At 44.3% G+C, this 19,407-nt stretch overlaps 1 protein-coding gene across 2 annotated transcripts in view; it reads left to right on the forward strand.

The window, feature by feature from the left end:
• rasgrp3 (RAS guanyl releasing protein 3) overlaps positions 1 to 19,407 on the forward strand; it is a 118,144-nt gene that overhangs the window by 61,509 nt on the left and 37,228 nt on the right. For both annotated transcript variants that reach the window (XM_033025825.1, XM_033025824.1), the window contains exons 7-10: positions 3,618 to 3,791; positions 9,390 to 9,506; positions 15,863 to 16,138; positions 17,797 to 17,877. In XM_033025825.1, coding sequence (XP_032881716.1) covers positions 3,618 to 3,791; positions 9,390 to 9,506; positions 15,863 to 16,138; positions 17,797 to 17,877 — 648 coding nt within the window. The remainder of the gene's footprint in view (positions 1 to 3,617; positions 3,792 to 9,389; positions 9,507 to 15,862; positions 16,139 to 17,796; positions 17,878 to 19,407) is intronic.

Raw genomic sequence — 19,407 nt, forward strand, 5'->3', positions numbered from 1 at the left:
TTTGGAAAGTGGTGAAATCATTGGACAAAGTCAGCATGGATTTACAAAAGGTAAATCATGTCTGACGAATCTTATAGAATTTTTCGAGGATGTAACTAGTAGCGTGGATAGGGGAGAACCAGTGGATGTGGTGTATCTGGACTTCCAGAAGGCTTTCGACAAGGTCCCACATAAGAGATTAGTTTACAAACTTAAAGCACACGGCATTGGGGGTTCAGTATTGATGTGGATAGAGAACTGGCTGGCAAACAGGAAGCAAAGAGTAGGAGTAAACAGGGTCCTTTTCACAATGGCAGGCAGTGACTAGTGGGGTACCGCAAGGCTCAGTGCTGGGACCCCAGCTATTTACAATATATATTAATGATCTGGATGAGGGAATTGAAGGCAATATCTCCAAGGTTTGCGGATGACACTAAGCTGGGGGGCAGTGTTAGCTGTGAGGAGGATGCTAGGAGACTGCAAGGTGACTTGGATAGGCTGGGTGAGTGGGCAAATGTTTGGCAGATGCAGTATAATGTGGATAAATGTGAGGTTATCCATTTTGGTGGCAAAAACAGGAAAGCAGACTATTATCTAAATGGTGGCCGACTAGGAAAAGGGGAGATGCAGCGAGACCTGGGTGTCATGGTACACCAGTCATTGAAAGTGGGCATGCAGGTGCAGCAGGCAGTGAAGAAAGCGAATGGTATGTTAGCTTTCATAGCAAAAGGATTTGAGTATAGGAGCAGGGAGGTTCTACTGCAGTTGTACAGGGTCTTGGTGAGACCACACCTGGAGTATTGCGTACAGTTTTGGTCTCCAAATCTGAGGAAGGACATTATTGCCATAGAGGGAGTGCAGAGAAGGTTCACCAGACTGATTCCTGGGATGTCAGGACTGTCTTATGAAGAAAGACTGGATAGACTTGGTTTATACTCTCTAGAATTTAGGAGATTGAGAGGGGATCTTATAGAAACTTACAAAATTCTTAAGGTGTTGGACAGGCTAGATGCAGGAAGATTGCTCCCGATGTTGGGGAAGTCCAGGACAAGGGGTCACAGCTTAAGGATAAGGGGGAAATCCTTTAAAACCGAGATGAGAAGAACTTTTTTCACACAGAGAGTGGTGAATCTCTGGAACTCCCTGCCACAGAGGGTAGTCGAGGCCAGTTCATTGGCTATATTTAAGAGGGAGTTAGATGTGGCCCTTGTGGCTAAGGGGATCAGAGGGTATGGAGAGAAGGCAGGTACGGGATACTGAGTTGGATGATCAGCCATGATCATATTGAATGGCGGTGCAGGCTCGAAGGGCCGAATGGCCTACTCCTGCACCTAATTTCTATGTTTCTATGTTTCTATTTCCTGGATTAGTAATGCAACTCCTCCACCCCTTTTACCTCCCCCTCCATCATTGAAGCCCTGCATTGTTGAATGCTCAAACCTAGTCCTTTTGTAACCAAGTCCCTGTAACAGCCTTACTTATTATTGTTTCAGAGTGGCCCTCTAGGCTGTGGTAGGGAACCTAGTATTCGGTGGGAACCAACATGGTCTCCCGGAGAGCGTTCAAATTCCACACAATGCCACCCAAGTTCAGGTTCGAGCCTAGGTCAATGGAGCGTTGAGACAACAGCAGTCTCTGTACTATGTGACCACCTCCATATCTACACGGTGCCCTTGTGACCTCCAATGTTGCTGCAAGCAGCAAATTGGGAGGCAATGCAGATGTCTACTGCACCCACTTTGACTGATCTCGAGGTGAGCATTTCCATGGAGAATGCAGTTTAAGCACAAAAGTACATAGAAACTAGGTGCAGGAGTAGGCCATTCGGCCCTTCGAGCCTGCACCGCCATTCAATATGATCATGGCTGATCATCCAACTCAGTATCCTGTACCTGCCTTCTCCCCATACCCCCTGATCCCTTTAGCCACAAGGGCCACATCTAACTCCCTCTTAAATATAGCCAATGAACTGGCCTCAACTACCCTCTGTGACAGAGAGTTCCAGAGATTCACCACTCTCTGTGAAAAATGTTTTTCTCATCACGGTCCTAAAGGATTTCCCCTTTATCCTTAAACTGTGAAGTTGGGGAAGTCCTTGTCCTGGACTTCCCCAACATTGGGAACAATCTTCCTGCATCTAGCCTGTCCAACCCCTTAAGAATTTTGTAAGTTTCTATAAGATCCCCCCTCAATCTTCTAAATTCTAGCGAGTACAAGCCAAGTCTATCCAGTCTTTCTTCATATGAAAGTCCTGACATCCCAGAAATCAGTCTGGTGAACCTTCTCTGTACTCCCTCTATGGCAAGAATGTCTTTCCTCAGATTTGGAGACCAAAACTGTACGCAATACTGCAGGTGTGGTCTCACCAATACCCTGTACAACTGCAGTAGAACCTCCCTGCTCCTATACTCAAATCCTTTTGCTATGAATGCTAACGGTATTGGTGTTACTGAGGTACAGTGAGCTTTTCATTTGTGTGCTATCTAATTGAATTAGATCATACTAAACATGAGTACAATTAAGCCGTACACAACAGATAGTACAAAGAGAAAAATACCAGAGGGCAGAACATAGTTTTAAGCATTGTCGTGTTAGAGTTACAGAGAAAAGGTCCAGGGTCCACAATGAAGGTTGGCTGGAAGAAGGGGACTACCCCATAACTTATGGGAGAACCATTCAGTACTCTGATAATGAAGGGGAAGAAGCTGTTCTTGAGTCCCATGCTATGAGCTTTCAAGCTTTTATATTTCTTTGCGATGGGAGGGAGTAGAAAAGTGAGCGACCGAGGTGAAAAATGTCCTTGATTATGTTGGCTGCTTTCCCGAGGCAGTGTATGGTGTGGATGGAGTCAATGGTGGACGATGGACTGGGCAAAATCCACAATTCTCCGCAATGTCATGGATGAAGACCTTTCCATAAAGCCTGTTAGAAAATCTGTTCACTGGAGGTATCCAGATAGAACATGGTGTCCCTGAACACTCAGTGCCTTCAACTCTAGGTCATTGTCCCACTATGTGTGGTCGGTCGTTTATATGTGGATGCCTTCTCTTGTGCCACTAGATTGCTACCAATCGTTACTTCACCGAGCATTCACTGAATGAGGCATCTCAACAGCTGACCTCTGGAGAAAGGACTCTTGTTTGTGCAGCATACTTGAGGAACCTTGAAAGTGTTTGTGCAACCTGCAGTCACTTCTGATTCTGCCTCAAAACTAAAATCAAGGATGGAGAAGGGTGTGGCACAGGTAAAGGCATCATTAGGTGTACACCTGAAGCTGGAATAGCCTTAGACGCACTAATGTGAATAGCACATGGAAGGTCCTGGTGCCTCTTCACAAGGGCACTGGAGTGATGAACTGTGGGTTAAATCATTTGTGCAGGATGATACCAAATGGTCCACTTTCTAGGCAAGAGGGTGCATCAATATAGCACATGAGCTTTTGCTCCACTCCATAATTTCTGCCATGTAGAGCTATGACTATTCCATTCCAAAACATGGTTCAGAATAGACAGCAATTATCACAGATTAAAACACAAATCACCAAAGCAAAAAATAAAGCAAAGCCGAGCTTTAACGAATTTGCACGAGGAATTTATATAACTTTTGACTTTTGATTAACTTTTGAAATGGATTTCCAGTTTACAGATTATCAGAGTTACGTCACACATCGCACCTTAATGGATAACCCGACCCTTGAAAGATCCATCGCTCTCTTTAATGGCATTTCCCAGTGGCTCCAGTTGATGGTTCTTAGCAAGCAGACACCTGTGCAAAGGGCAGATGTCATCACCAAATTTATTAATGTGGCTCAGGTGAGTAATGGAATCACAAATGTTTTGGGGTTTTTTGGGGAGGTGGATTCCATAGTGTGCCTACTTGTTGGTTCACTCAGGTGACTCATTGGTGTGGTTCGTGTGGTACACAAGCCCAGACAGATCCGAGCCAAGGCCACTGCAACAATTCAAACCTTTAGTGTGACACAGGACTACAGAACAAGCAAGGCAGGGTGATTGTGTAAGAAGGAACTGCAGATGCTGGTTTAAACTGAAGATAGACACAAAAAGCTGGAGTAACTCAGCGGGACAGGCAGCATCTCTGGAGAGAAAGTATGGGTGACGTTTCGGGTCGAGACCCTTCTTCCGACTGGTTAGAGATAAGGGAAACGAGAGATATAGATGGTGATGTGGAGAGATAAAGAACAATGAATGAAAGATACTCAAAAATGTAAGGATGATAAAGGAAACAGGCCATTGGGAGCTGTTTGTACGGCGAAAATTAGAAGCTAGTGTGACTTGGGTGGGGGGGATAGAGAGAGAGAGAGAGGGAATGCCGGGGCGACCTGAAGTGAGAGAAATCAATATTCATACCACTGGCAGGGTGATTATCTTGGAATTACGCTGACAGAGGGCTAGCAAAAGACAAAGGACTGAATGACATTCTTTGCCACCCTATCTACTTCACCTTCAGAGAGCTATGAACTTGGACTCCAAGATCCCTCTGTGCATCAGTGCTGATAAGGGTCTTGCCATTTACTGTATACTCTTCCCTAACAGTCAAACTTCCAAAGTGAAACACTTCACACTTGTTTGGATTAAACTCTACCTGCCATTTATCTGCCCATTTCAGCAGTTGATTAATGTTCCGCCATACCTTTTGAAAGCTTTCCTCACTGTTTGCTACTCCTCCAATTTTGGTGTCGTCAGCAAACTCACTCACCAACTCAACTACATTTACGTCAAGGTCATTTCACTCTTCATAGAAAGCACTTTTGATCAGAATCGAACTTGAGTCACTGGAGTTGTGCGACTACCTGCTGTGCCAGATGGCCTGGATGTGTTCAGAACCTCCGGGACAACTATCACATTGCATTTACAGACAGCCTGGTGCATTTTCAGACAACTGTCAAGTGGAGGGATGGAGGTGGAGTCTGAAAGGAGAGTGGGCTGATTAAATAAAAAGCTACGGTCTTTACTGCTTCACAATTGTAACTGTAATATATCATAATTTAGCTTAGTTTATTGTTACATGTACTGTGGTACAGTAAAAGGCTTTTGTTGTGTGCTAACCAGTTAGCAGAAAGCCAATGCATGGTCACAATCAATCTATTTACAGTGTATAGATACTTTTATAAGGGAATAATGTTTAATGCAAGGTAAAGCCCGCAAAGTTTGATCAAGGCTGTGGTCTGAAGAAGGGTCTCGACCCGAAACGTCACTCATTCCTTCTCTCCAGAGATGCTGCCCGACCCGCTGAGTTGCTCCAGCAATTTGTGTCTACCTTAAAGTCTGATCAAGGATAGTCCGAGGGTCACGAAAATGGTAGATAGTAGCTCATCACTGCTCTTTGGTTGTGGTAGGATTATTCATTGCCTGATAACAGCTGGGTAGAAACTGTCCCTGAATCTGGTGGAGTGCGCTTTCACACTTCTATACCTTTTGGCTGATAGGAGGCGTCAATGGAAGGGAGGTTGGTTTGTGTGATGGTCTGGGCTGCGTCCACAATTTGCTGCATTTTCTTGCGGTCTTGGATGGAGCTGTTGCCAAACCAAGCTGTGATGCATCCTGATAAAATGCTTTCTATGGTGCATTTACAAGCAGGAAATATATCTAGTTGGGATACTAATCATATTATAGAATGGAATGTTCCATTATGAGGGAATTTGTGACTCAGCTGTGGCGACAAATGGATGACTAATGTTATGGCTTCTTAACTGACCTCTACAAATGTGTCTGTCTCTCAGCACTCAATGAAATGTTCCTCTATTTATCTGAGTGTAGTTCTCTGTTATTTCCTCTGTTTTTTTCCCTATCGTTTGTGCTCTGTGTTGGTGCAGGAAACGGGTCACATGAAAGGAAATGGGTAAAAGTAACATAGGTGGGAATGAATCATGATTTGGATTAACAGTACGAAACTAAACATCCCAGGTGGCGAAGGGTATGGATGGAAGTTTGTTTAATGGCCTATAAACAACAACCTCCTGAATTCACATAAAATTAATGCTGGACTGGGGAAAGTACATTTCCAAAGCTCAGGTTAATGAATGCCACAAACAATGTGCAGCAAAACTTAACAATTTCATAAATAGCTATAATAACCAAAATAACCTATTTGTAATTACACTGTTTGGAATGACAGTTGTTTTGGATCACCATGATCGTTCCCCAATTACATTAATGCCTTGGTGTGGCACGGTGGCGCAGCGGTAGAGTTGCTGCCTTACAGCACCAGAGACCCGGGTTCGATCCTGACTACAGGGGCTGTCTGTCTGGTGTTTGTACGTTCTCCCCGTTACCGCGTGGTTTATTCCCGGGTGCTCTGGTTTCCTCCCACATTCCAAAGACGCACAGGTTTGTAGGTTAATTTGGCTTAGGTAAAAATGATAAATTGTTCATAGTGTGTAGTATAGTACTAGTGTGCAGAGATCGCTGGTCGACACAGACTTGGTGGGCCAGTTAAGGGCCTGTTTCCACACTGTATCTCTAAACTCTAAACTAAACTCCAAACTCTAAACTTAAATTGGTTTATTAACTGTCTGGGTGTAAATGGAAGCTTTAGGAAGGAAATTACCCTGTGCCATTAGTTCAGCACAAAACACCAAACTATTACCTCAGATTCAGATTCAGATTCAACTTTAATTGTCATTGTCAGTGTACAGTACAGAGACAACGAAATGCAGTAGACAACGAAATGCAGTCTACCTTCACTCGAACCATAAATTGGAAGCATAATTTTACTGAAATAATTTAATTTGATGTAATGCTCATTATAACACTCCAAATGTAAATCTATGATGAAAGTGTTTCTTTAACATCTACTGTGTAAAGTGCTCTCAACTGATTTGTGGTCTATCCAACATAAACAAAAAACTGCCAAAAGCAAATGACAAGTTTAAAACCGAAGCTGATATGCAACAGAAACATAATAGTGGCTTTAAATCTATATTTATCAATGCTTGAAGATAGAGAGTAAGACTAGAATTGTAACAGTCTGTCATATACAGTATTAATTGTGATATATCCTTGCTTGATATCATAGAAAGACACAGTGTGGTGTGGCGGCGCCTAACGGCAGCGGCTCGACTGCAGTCCGTCTATCTTTTAAAAACTTTTGTCTGGTTAAATGCATGTTTTGATTCTAGTTTTATTTATTTTTTAGCTGTGTATATGTGGGGGGTGGGGGAAAACCATTTAATCTCTTCCCTGTTCGTGGACCTGACTTTTTCCCTGTCGGGTCTCCGATGTCGTTGGGCCTAACATCATGGAGCCAGCGGCGGCCTCTGGCCGGAACCAACCTGAGGGCTCCAGTCGCAGAGCCTTGGGTTTTTTTGTAATTGTTAAGACTGTAGAAAATGCAATTTCGTTCAAACCAAGCTGTTTGAATGACAATAAAAGGCATTCTATTCTATTCTATATTAGTAATCTTAGAGAAGATAAGAAATAGGGACAGGAGGAGGTAATTTGGCTCCCAAGCCTACTTAACCATTCAGAAAGATCATGACTGATCTTTTACTTCAAACATTGTTTTCCTGCCTTATCCTCGTATCTTTGATTACTTTTAATACTTAGATATCTATTAATTCTTGTTTTGAATGTAATCAATAATTGAGCTTCCACAACCCTCCAAGCCTGAAAATGCAGAAGATTCATCACCTTTGCAGTGAAAAAATCTAGTCTTAAATGGCTTACCCTTATTTTGAGGCTGTGACCCTCTAGTTCTAGACTACTCAACAAGGGGATCAAGAATTCCATGTTTCAATGAGGTCACCTTCCATTCTAATACAGTCTGAGATGCAAGATCAAACTTACTCAGTCTATATATACCAACTCACCATCCCCACAAACAGTTTGGTAAATTATTGTGTCATTTCCTCTATACCAAGTATATTCCATTTTAGATAGAGACCTAAACTGTGGATAAGATGTGGCCTCACCAAGGGCCTAAATAATAGTAGCGAAACGACTTTTCTCTTTTACTCAAGTCCTCTCACAATAATACAGGATGCAGTATTCAACTTCCTAACATCCCAACCCATCCTAACATCTTGCTGTAGCTGTACATTAGATTTTAGTAACTCCGTACTGCAAATGAAAAGTCTCTTTGGCCCAACAGGTATGTGCCGGCCATCATGCCAATCTAAATTAATTACATCTATCTGCATATGGTCTATACCTCACCAGTCCCAGCCTATTTATTGCCTTCTACTAGAAAGTTACTTTACATAGTTTAGCTGAGATAGTTTCCATATTACAAAAGGGACCACTAATCAAAATGAAATTACTTCATTGGAACATCCCGAGGTAGCACATGATCGAATTCTTTCAATGGAACTTTATGAATAACTTTCAGAAAGAAAAAACAGCTTTCTACCTCACTTTTGATTACTTAAAAATATGATAAAGTATAACATTTAATGCAAAGATATAACATTGAAGTCCGATAAAGTTCGATTAGAGATAGTTCCAAAGGTCAGGACCGCACTCCAGCTGATGAGAGGACTGATCAGTTGCGTGAAAGCAGCAGGGAAGAAACTGTCCCAGAATCAGGAAGTATGCGTTTTCAAACTTCTGTACCTGTAGCCTGATGGGAGAAGGATGAAGAGGGAGTGACCGCGGTGAGACTGGTCCGTGATTGTGCTGATGGCCTTACCAAGGTCCTAAGGATGCAGACAGTGACTCCATCTGGATGTGTTGCTCTTCATGGGTTCCCCCTCATGAAGGCCAATTGTACTTCTGCAACAGTAAGCATGGGAACAGGCACACTCAAGTCTCTCGGGAACGGATTTCATTTCCCTGGTGGCCTTTAACTCAAAGCCAGCATGGAATGCATTAGGTTCAAAGGGATGGACGCACTATCGCCAGTGATACTGCCTGTGGAAACATGGTGGGGGAAATTAATCCATGCTGTCCCCACAGTGATTCTCTTTGGCCTCTCCTGCAACAGCCAAAAACACAGCCACAGATCAGGATCTCTGTAAGGTAACAATCACACTCCCTGTGGGCCCCTCCAACCCCATGACATTGAACCCTCTCGAATCCACTGGTCTCATTAACCCAACTACTTCTAATCCAATTGGCCTAGTCACTGACCTTGCACAACCAAGATCTAGTCCAGAAATCTATGGGGGTTAGTGGGTTTATGGTAGATGTCAGTGAATCCTTGTGCCTTAAGGCCTGTTTACCCAAATCTCTGAAGGCCCTAATTTCGACCCCACCCTCTTAACCTGGATTTAATCTTTGATGGTAAAGCACTGGACTTTTATGTCCCTCACTCCACAAATCCCACCCTATTCTCAGATGGAGCTTTTCTTTCATGTACTAGCAGTATAGACATTGCATCTTTGACTGTGATGTGGAGGTCATGTTACATTGTGACATCTTTCACAACTGGCCCTGTACTTACATCTATTGCAGAAGCTGTTGCAGCTCCAGAACTTCAACACGCTGATGGCTGTGGTAGGAGGTTTAAGTCATAGCGCCATATCCCGCTTGAAGGAAACCTTCTCACATCTTGCACCCGAAGTTACAAAGGTAAGGTTACATAGATCCATTGAGTACAAGCAAAGATGCGTAACGAAAGGTACGCTTCAGAGAGATACAAGGAACTGCAGTTGCTGGTTTACAAACAAATATATATATATAAGGACTGGAGTAACTCAGGGGGATCAGGCAGCATCTCTGGAGGATATAGATAGGCAACGTTTTGGGTCGAAACTCTTCTTTAGAAGAATGGTGGCGCAGCGATATAATTGCTACCCTATAGTACTTGAAGCGTCAGAGAGGCAGGTTTGATCCCAACTATGGGTGCTGTCTATACGGAGTTTTTACGTTCTCCCGGAGGCCGCATGAGCTTGCTCCGAGATCTTCACTTTCCTCCCACACTTCAAAGACATACAGGTTTGTAGGTTAATTGGCTTGGTATAAGTGTAAATTGTCCCTAGTGTGTGTTGGATAGTGTTACTGTGAGTGGATCACTGGTCGGTGCGGACTCGGTGGGCTGAAGGGCCTATTTCCGCGCTGTTTCACTAAACTAAACTAAACTGATTGCGATAATGGAAGAAAGCTGGAAAAAAGGAGGAAGATGTAATCTTGGGGCGGGATAGTGAGAGAAATGGGTGTGCACCAGCATGGGGCAAAGCGAAGAGACAAGGGAAAAAAGATCTGTGTGGAAGGAGCGGGGCGGGGGTTACCTAAAATTGGTTAATCCAATGTTCATTCCTTTGGGCTGTAAGCTACTCAAGCGGAATATAAGGTGCTCCTCCTTAATGTGGCCTTACCCTGGCAATGTTGGAGGAGCAGGATAAGAAAGTCAGTATGAAGATGGGAAGGGGAGTTAAAATGGTTAGTAGCCGAGATCTCCAGCAGGACTACGTGGATCGAGCGCAAGTGTTAAGCAAAAAGGTTGCTTAATCTATGCCTTTATCTCGGTGTTGTAATGGAGACGGCATTGGGAGCACCTAATGCAGTAGATCAGGTTCGGAGAGGTGAATGTGAACCTCTGTATCACCTGGAAGTGCTACTAGGGTCTCTGGAAGGATGTGAGGGAGGAGAAGGTATAGGGTGTTATATCAGCGGAAAGTATCTAGGAAGGGGGTGGCTTGGGTGGGATGCGAGAACTACAGCATGGAAACAGGCCCTTCAGCCTAACCTGCCCACACCGACCAACATGTCAATAGACAATAGACAATAGGTGCAGGACCCAGCACCGCCATTCAATGTGATCATGGCTGATCATCCCCAATCAGTACCCCGTTCCTGCCTTCTCCCCATATCCCCTGACTCTGCTATTTTTAAGAGCCCTATCTAGCTCTCTCTTGAAAGCATCCAGAGAACCTGCCTCCACCGCACTCTGAGGCAAAGAATTCCACAATCTCTCTGTGAGAAAAAGTGTCTCCACGTCTCCGTTCTAAATGGCTCACTCCTTATTCTTAAACTGTGGCCCCTGGTTCTGGACTCCCCCAACATCAGGAACATGTTTCCTGCCTCTAGTGTGTCCAAGCCCTTAACAATCTTATATGTTTCAATGAGATATCCTCTCATCCTTTTAAACTCTAGAGTGTACAAGCCCAGATGCTCCATTCTCTCAGCATATGACAGTCCCGCCATACCGGGAATTAACCTTGTAAACCTACGCTGCACTCCCTCAATAGCAAGAATGTCCTTCCTCAAATTAGGGGACCAAAACTACACACAATACTCCAGGTGTGGTCTCACTAGGGCTCTGTACAACTGCAGAAGGACCTCTTTGCTCCCATATTCGATTCCTCTTGTTATAAAGGTCAACATGCCATCCGCTTTCTTCACTGCCTGCTGTACCTGCATGCTTACTTTCATAGACTGATGTGCAAGGACCCCCAGATCCCGTTGTACTTCCCCTTTTCCCAACTTGACGCCTTCCTGTTTTTGCTACCAAAGTGGATAACCTCACATTTATCCGCATTATACTTCATCTGCCATGCATCTGCCCACTCCCCCAACCTGTCCAAGTCACCCTGCATTCTCATAGCATCCTCCTCACAGTTCACACTCCACCCAACTTGATGTCATCTTCAAATTTGCTAATGTTACTTTGAATCCCTTCATCCAAATCATTGATGTATATTGTAAATAGCTGCGGTCCCAGCACCGAGCCTTGCGGTACCCCACTAGTCACTGCCTGCCATTCTGAAAGGGACCCGTTAATCCCTTCTCTTTGTTTCCTCTCTGCCAACCACTTCTCTATCCATGTCAGCACTCTATCCCCAATACCATGTGCTCTAATTTTGCCCACTAATCTCCTATGTGGGACCTTATCAAATACTTTCTGAAAGTCCAGGTACACTACATCCACTGGCTCTCCCTTGTCCATTTTCCTAGTTACATCTTCAAAAAATTCCAGAAGATTAGTCAAGCATGATTTCCCCTTCGTAAATCCATGCCGACTCGGACCGATCCTGTTACTGTTATCCAAATGTGCGGCTATCTCATCTTTTATAATTGACTCCAGCATCTTCCCCACCACCGATGTCAGGCTAACTGGTCTATAATTCCCTGTTTTCTCTCTCCCGCCTTTCTTAAAAAGTGGGATAACATTAGCCACCCTCCAATCCACAGGAACTGATCCTGAGTCTATAGAACATTGGAAAATTATCACCAATGCATCCACAATTTCTAGAGCCACTTCCTTAAGTACCCTGGGATGCAGACCATCAGGCCCTGGGGATTTATCAGCCTTCAGTCCCATCAGTCTATCCAACACCATTTCCTGCCTAATGTGGATTTCCTTCAGTTCCTCTGTCACCCCAAATCCTCTGGCCACTACTATATCAGGAAGATTGTTTGTGTCCTCCTTAGTGAAGACAGATCAAAAGTACCTGTTCAACTCATCTGCCATTTCCTTGTTCCCCATAATGAATTCACCTTTTTCAGTCATCAAGGGTGCAACTTTGGTCTTAACTAATTTTTTCCTCTTAAGCTTTTACTATCCTGCTTTATATTCTTGGCTAGCTTACCTTCGTACCTCATCTTTTCTCCCCGTATTGCCGTTTTAGTTATCTTCTGTTGCTCTTTAAACATTACCCAATCCTCTTGCTTCCCGCTCATCTTTGCTACGTTGTACTTCTTCACTTTAATTTTTATACTGTCCCTGACGTCTCTTGTCAGCCATGGTCATCCCTTTCTCCCCTTGGAATCTTTCTTCCTCCTAGGAATGAACTGATCCTGCACCTTCTGTATTATTCCTAGAAACACCTGCCATTTTTGTTCCACTGTCATCCCTGCTAGTGCATCTTTCCAGTCAACTTTGGCCAGCTCCTCCCTCATGGCCCCATAGTCCCCTTTATTCAACTGCAACACTGACACCTCCGATCTACTTTTCTCCCTCTCCAATTGTAGATTAAACCTGACCATGTTATGGTCACTGCCTCCTAATGGCTCATTAACCTCGATGTCCTTTATCAAATCCGGTTCCTTACATAACACTAAATCCAGAATTGCCTTCTCCCTGGTAGGCTCCAATACAAGCTGTTCAAAAAATCCATCACAAAGGCACGCTACAAAGTCCCTTTCATAGGGTCCAGTACCAACCTGCTTTTCCCAGTCTACCTGCATGTTGAAATCTCCCATAACAACCACAGCATTACTTTTGCTACATGCCAATTTTAACTCCTGATTCAACTTGCACCCTATGTCCAGGCTACTGTTTGGGGGTCTGTAGATTAGTCCCATTAGGGTCTTTTTACCATTACAATTCCTTAGCTCTATCCATACTGACTCCACATCTCCTGTTTCAATGTCACCCCTTGCAAGGGACTGAATTTCATTCCTCACCAACAGGGCAACCCCACCCCCTCTGCCCACCTGTCTGTCTTTTCGATAGGAGGTATACCCTTGAATATTCAGTTCCCAGCCCTGGCCCTCTTGCAGCCATGTCTCAGTAATTCCCACAACATCATACTTGCCAGTTTCTAACTGAGCCTCAAGCACGTCCACTTTATTCCTTATACTTCGCGCATTCATGTACAGTACTTTGACCTCTGTATTCACTTCCCCCCTCGCAGTTGGCCCTGACCTTACTCTGTTGTCCATTCTCAAGCTTTCCTTCCCATTAATTCGAGAATCTTTTGTAATTTTTCCTGTAGCCACTTCCCCTTCAACTCCATCTTTAACTCCCAATTTGTCAATCCCTCCCCCCCACTATTTAGTTTAAACCCACACGTGTAGCCCTAGCAAACCTGCCTGCCAGAATGTTGGTCCCCCTCCAGTTAAGATGTAACCCGTCCCTTTTGTACAGGTCACCCCTACCCCAGAAGAGATCCCAGTGGTCTATAAATCTAAATCCTTGCTCCCTGCACCAGCCCCTCAGCCACGCATTCAGATCCCCTATCTCCCTGTTCCTGTCCTCACTAACATGAGGTACTGGAAGCAATCCAGAGATAACCACACTAGAAGTCCGGCATTTCAGTCTTCTTCCCAACTCTCTGAAGTCATGTTGGAGAACCTCCTTCCTCTTCTTCCCGATGTCGTTTGTGCCCACGTGCACAACTACTGCCGGCTGTTCACCTTCTCTCTCTCTCTCTCTCTCGAGGATGTTCAGAATTCAGTTCATGACATCCTGAACCGTGGCACCAGGGAGGCAACAGACCATACTTGCGTCTCGTCTGCCGCCACAGAATCTCCTGTCTGCTCCTTCGACAATGGAGTCCCCCACCACTAGGGCACTGCCCGACATCGGTCTCGCCGGTCGAGTCCCATCTCCAGGATTGGAGCCACCGACGTGTCCGCCGCTCGGACTGGAAACATCGTCTCCCCAGACAGTTCCCAAGAGGGCGTAACTGTTTTCATTAGGCACAGCCACCGGAGTCTTCTGCACTCCACGATTTCCACCCTTTCTCTCCGTCACACAACTTGGTTCTTCCCGTAACCTCGGCGTGACTACCTCACTGTAGGTCCTTTCTAGGAAACTCTCGTTTTCCCGGATGGCCCTGAGGTCATCCAGTTGCTTCTCCAGTGCCCCAACACAGTCCTTTAGGAGCTGAAGCTGGATTCGCTTGCCACAGTTGTAGCAACCAGAGGCTCCATCTGTGTCCCTGGGCTCCCACATTCTGCAAGCCTCACACTGTCTCATCTGCCCCGACATGTGTTCACCGCGTTCCGTCCTCTCGCACTTTATGTGTAGCCTCCTCTCCTAAGACTCTCGAGCCAAAGACTCACACTTTACTCACAAGCATTTCCCTCACTGCCGCTCCCTAAGAGCCGTCTTGCTTATATTGACCGATAAATTGGCTAATTTACCAATTTACAAACCAAATTCCTCAGTTTTAAACTGTTTTCCCCCTCTGACTCACTTCTAACTCTCCTCCCACTCTGGCTAGAGCCAATCAGTGCTTTTCCCTGCTTCTCTTTGTTGCTGTTGCTTCAAAATCCACGGGAGCTCTGAGTTAAGTCTGCCTGCACTTTGCCCCTCCTTTTCAACTGTTTTCCCCCTCTGACTCACTTCTAACTCTCCTCCCACTTGGGCTAGAGCCAATCAGTGCTTTCTCCTGCTTCTCTTTGTTGCTGTTACTTCAAAATCCATGGGAGCTCTGAGTGTCCCTTCTACACTAGTCCCACCTGCCTGCGTTTGGCCCATAGCCCTCTACTCTGGGCAAGAGACTCAGTGTTTACCCGATCTGTTCCTCTCATGATTTTGCACACCTCTACTAGATCACCCCTCACCCCGCTGAAAGAAATAGAGTCCTAGACTGCTCAACCTCTCCCTATAGTTCAGGGTCTCGAGTCCTGGCAACATCTTCGTAAATCTTCTCTGCACTCTTTCCAGATTTTCAACATCTTTTCAATAACATAGTTTCTCTCCACATATTATATGTGAATATCCACTGGAGGTATTGCATTATTAAGGTTTAATTATAATGTCCAAATATTCAGAATACAAAACCCTGTCGATTTATATCAGTTTTGTAGATTTGATTGATTACTCAGTTATGGGATCTGGGCAAATTTGCAATTGCCTCTCCCTGATAACTCTTGAGAACATGGTGGGGAACCAATGTCTGGAACTGCTGCAGTTCTTTGGCTGAAAGGTGCTTCTGCAGTACTGTTGGAAAACAGTAATTTATTTCCAAGTCCAGATGATACATGTCTTGCACTTAATGCCAATGTCACCAAGTCTTGCACTTGCACTTAGTGCCAATGACATATATTTACTACCTTGTTGTACCAGGTAATAAGATCACATGTTTTGTAGGTACCAGGGTGTCTGCAGGAGCACTGGAATATTTTTTAAATCACACCATGCTATTTAGAATAGAAAAGCTCTAATTTCCTTTAATGTCACTTTCTATGTTTAGGCTTTTACTTTAGATATATTTGACTTATTATCCCATTTATTGTTCTGTTTGCTTTGCCAGGTCTGGAATGAAATGACTGAGCTGGTCTCTTCCAATGGAAACTACTGCAGCTATCGAAAGGCTTTTGTTGACTGCGAGGGCTTTAAGATTCCAATTCTGGGTGTTCACTTAAAGGACCTGATTGCAGTTCAAGTGGCTTTTCCAGACTGGACAGACGATAATAAAGTGAACATCGTCAAAATGCAGCAACTGTATGTTACATTTAATGAACTGGTTTCACTTCAGGATGCAAATCCTCACTTAGAACCAAATATGGATTTAATACACCTGTTAACAGTAAGTTTGGTCAGATGAGATTATATGTGTCTGTATGTGTGCCAACATATATGCTTATGTATATGTGTGTGTGTGCACAGTATATATGTTGGCCTGAAGTAAATGGGCCAAATGGCCTTTAATCTATAATTATTGCTTGTGTGTGTGTAGCTGGCTCTTGGGGTTAGCGGAATCAAGGGATATGGGGAGAAGGCAGGAGCGGGGTACTGATTGTGGATGATCAGCCATGATCATATTGAATGGCGGTGCTGGCTCGAAGGGCCAAATGGCCTATTCCTGCCCGTATTTTCTATGTATCTATGTGTCTGTGTGTGATGCATGTATTTACGTATATCTGTACCATTTAGCTATCAAACCAGCACTGCAGTAAGCGCTTAATATGAAACAGTGAGTAAAAGACTTGCCCTTTCCTCCGAATGATGAGCCTATGTTTCATGTAACATATCTGAGTTGTCAAATTGATTTAAGCTGGAATTTCAGCTCTACCCCATTGTGGACATTGGGCTTTGTCTATGAAACTGTTGTGCTACAATGTTGAGAACTATATTCTACACTCTGTAGATAGACACAAAGTGCTGGAGTAACTCAAACACAAATGTTACCGAGTGGACTGGGGGGGGTGGGGGGGGTGGTGTCTGCAATTGCCAATTGTCCACTATAACTGATGAGGGTAAAGTTTAACCTAAGGCCAGGATAGAAGAAATGGGGCATTGGGAGGAGGCAGGGGGGGGGGGGGGGGGGTTAAAAAAGGGAAAATTCCCAGGCCCGTTCACAGGCCTGGGACAGGTCCGGTGCTCGTGATACCTGCTCACTCTCTTCACTCACGCGGCTGGAAGTACGTCATGTGGCGCCAGGTCTTTGGGTAACTGGTGGAAGTGAGGGGGGGGTGGGGTGCAACCGGGGCTACATTCCGCTATAACTGAAATCCGCTATATAGAGGGAGGTCTGTCATTCTGAGGGTTTATTGCACAGAGCACATGGAATTCAACTTAATGTTCCCTTGTGTTGCAGATTTATCTCAATTTCTGGGCAGTTTTACAGTGTGCTCCGCAATAAAACCTGCAAACCAGAAATGATAGTTATTAACGAAAATAGACATATAAATCTGGAGTAACTCAGCGGGTCAGACAGCATCTCTGGAGAAAAGGAATAAATGATGTTTCAGGTCGAGATATTACCTCCTTTACATTGGAGAGACCAAGCATAGACTTGGTAATGTTTTGTCGAACATTGGCCAGTCTGCCAAGACTGACTGGATTTCTGGATTGCTACACGTTTTAATTTCCCTTCTCATTCCCATACTGACATTTATGTTCTGGGCCTCCTACATTGCCAGAGTGAGGCCACATGAAAAAACTGGAGCAATAGCATTTCATATTCTGCTTGGATAACCCCCCCTTCACCTCTATCCACCTGTCACTCACGAGCCTTTGTTGTGTCCCTTCGCTCTTCCTACTTACTCCCCCCACCGCAATCAGTCTGAAGAAAAGTCCCAACCCAAATGTCATCTATCCAGATTATCCAGGAATGCTGCTTGACCTGTTGAGCACTTTGTGTACTTTGTTGTAAACCAGCATCTGCAGTTCCTTGTTTCAATATGATAAATATTGCATGCTTTAAATGAACTTTACGGACCCTATTAATTGTGTTTTGTGCAGCTGTCCCTGGATTTATATCATACGGAAGATGAAATCTATGAACTGTCATTACTCCGTGAACCGAGGAATCCAAAGTCAATGGTAGGTGGGGACTTCACTTTGCTATTGGTAACTTTCATGGGCATCATTGCCATTGAGCTGAGTAAGTACACACATACCAAACTCCTCAGCAGATGAACGTCCTAGTTACATATGGGATGTACCCACTGGCGATCCCTCCCAACTCCTGATCTCACCCCACAGTGTTTGTTGTGGACATGGCATTCAATTAAATTAGATTTACCATAAGCACCAGGCGCAATGAAATACATTGTTCACATGCCGCTCAGAGTAAACATTATACATACAGTAATAGTCATAGAGCCGTACAGCATGGAAACAGGCACTGGCCCACCTTGTCAATGCTGAATAAGTACGTATTCTGGGCTAGTACTATTTACCTGCATTTGGCCCATAGCTCTCTGAACCCTTCCTATTCATATATCTGTCCAAATCTAATGATAAATACAACAAGTGTAAAGCAGCAGAATACAGCAAGATTGTGTTGCAAAACATTAGTGGAAAAAATATTGAAGTACAATAACAGAATAAGTTAATGAGCGAGGGTTAGGAGTAAAAGCATGACAGCACCAACGGGAATGGGGTGTGAAAGGTGATTGAGTTGGATAGCAGTGGGGAAGAAGCTGTTTTTAAATCTGGATATTTGCATGGAAGGAATAAGAGGCTGCTGATGTTTGAATCGAGCAAAAATCTAATTGCAAGAGGAACCCAACGTGTCATCCGTGGAGAGAAATGGACAGATGACGTTTTGGGTTGGGACCACTCTTCTGTTGCCTTATTAAGAGTTGAGTGGAAATTAAAGCACTGTGGATTGGAGTTGATGCACCAACTTGGATGGTTGGCATACAGGAAAAAAGGAGCGGGAAGAAACTGACTGACCCTCATTGATTCGGTAAAATTGTAAATTGCCGGATTAGGAGAAGGGGAGGTGCAACGAGACCTGGATGTGCTTGTACATCAGTCACTGAAAGTAAGCAGCAGGCAGTGAAGATTGGCCTTCATTGCGAGAAGATTTGAGTTTAGGAGCAAGGAGGTCCTAGTGCAGTTGTACAGGGCCCTGGTGAGACCGCACCTGGAGTATTGTGAGCAATTTTGCTCTAATTTGAGGAAGGACATTATTGCTATTGAGGGAGTGCAGCATAGGCTCACCAGGTTAAGAATAAGGGGTAGGCCATTTAGGACTGAGATGAGGAAAAACGTTTTCACCCAGTGAGTTGTGAATCTGTGGAATTACAAAATCTGCCACAGAAGGCAGTGAAGGCCAATTCACCAGATGTTTTCAAGACAAAGTTAGATTTACCTCTTAGGGCTAAGGGAATCAAGAGATATGGGGAAAAAGCTGAAACGGGGTACTGATTTTGGATGATCAGCCATGATCATAATGATCACTCGCTCGAAGGGCCGAATAGCCTTCTCCTGCACCCATCTTCTATGTTTCTATGTCCCTAGTGTGTAGAATATTGCAACGCTGGTGATTGTTGGTCATCACGGACTTGGTGGCCGAAGGGCCTGTTTCCGTATTTCTAAAGTCTAAAGTAAAATCTAATAGAC

This window comes from Amblyraja radiata, chromosome 8 (genome assembly GCF_010909765.2).
Source record: "Amblyraja radiata isolate CabotCenter1 chromosome 8, sAmbRad1.1.pri, whole genome shotgun sequence".
Taxonomy (NCBI): domain Eukaryota; kingdom Metazoa; phylum Chordata; class Chondrichthyes; order Rajiformes; family Rajidae; genus Amblyraja; species Amblyraja radiata.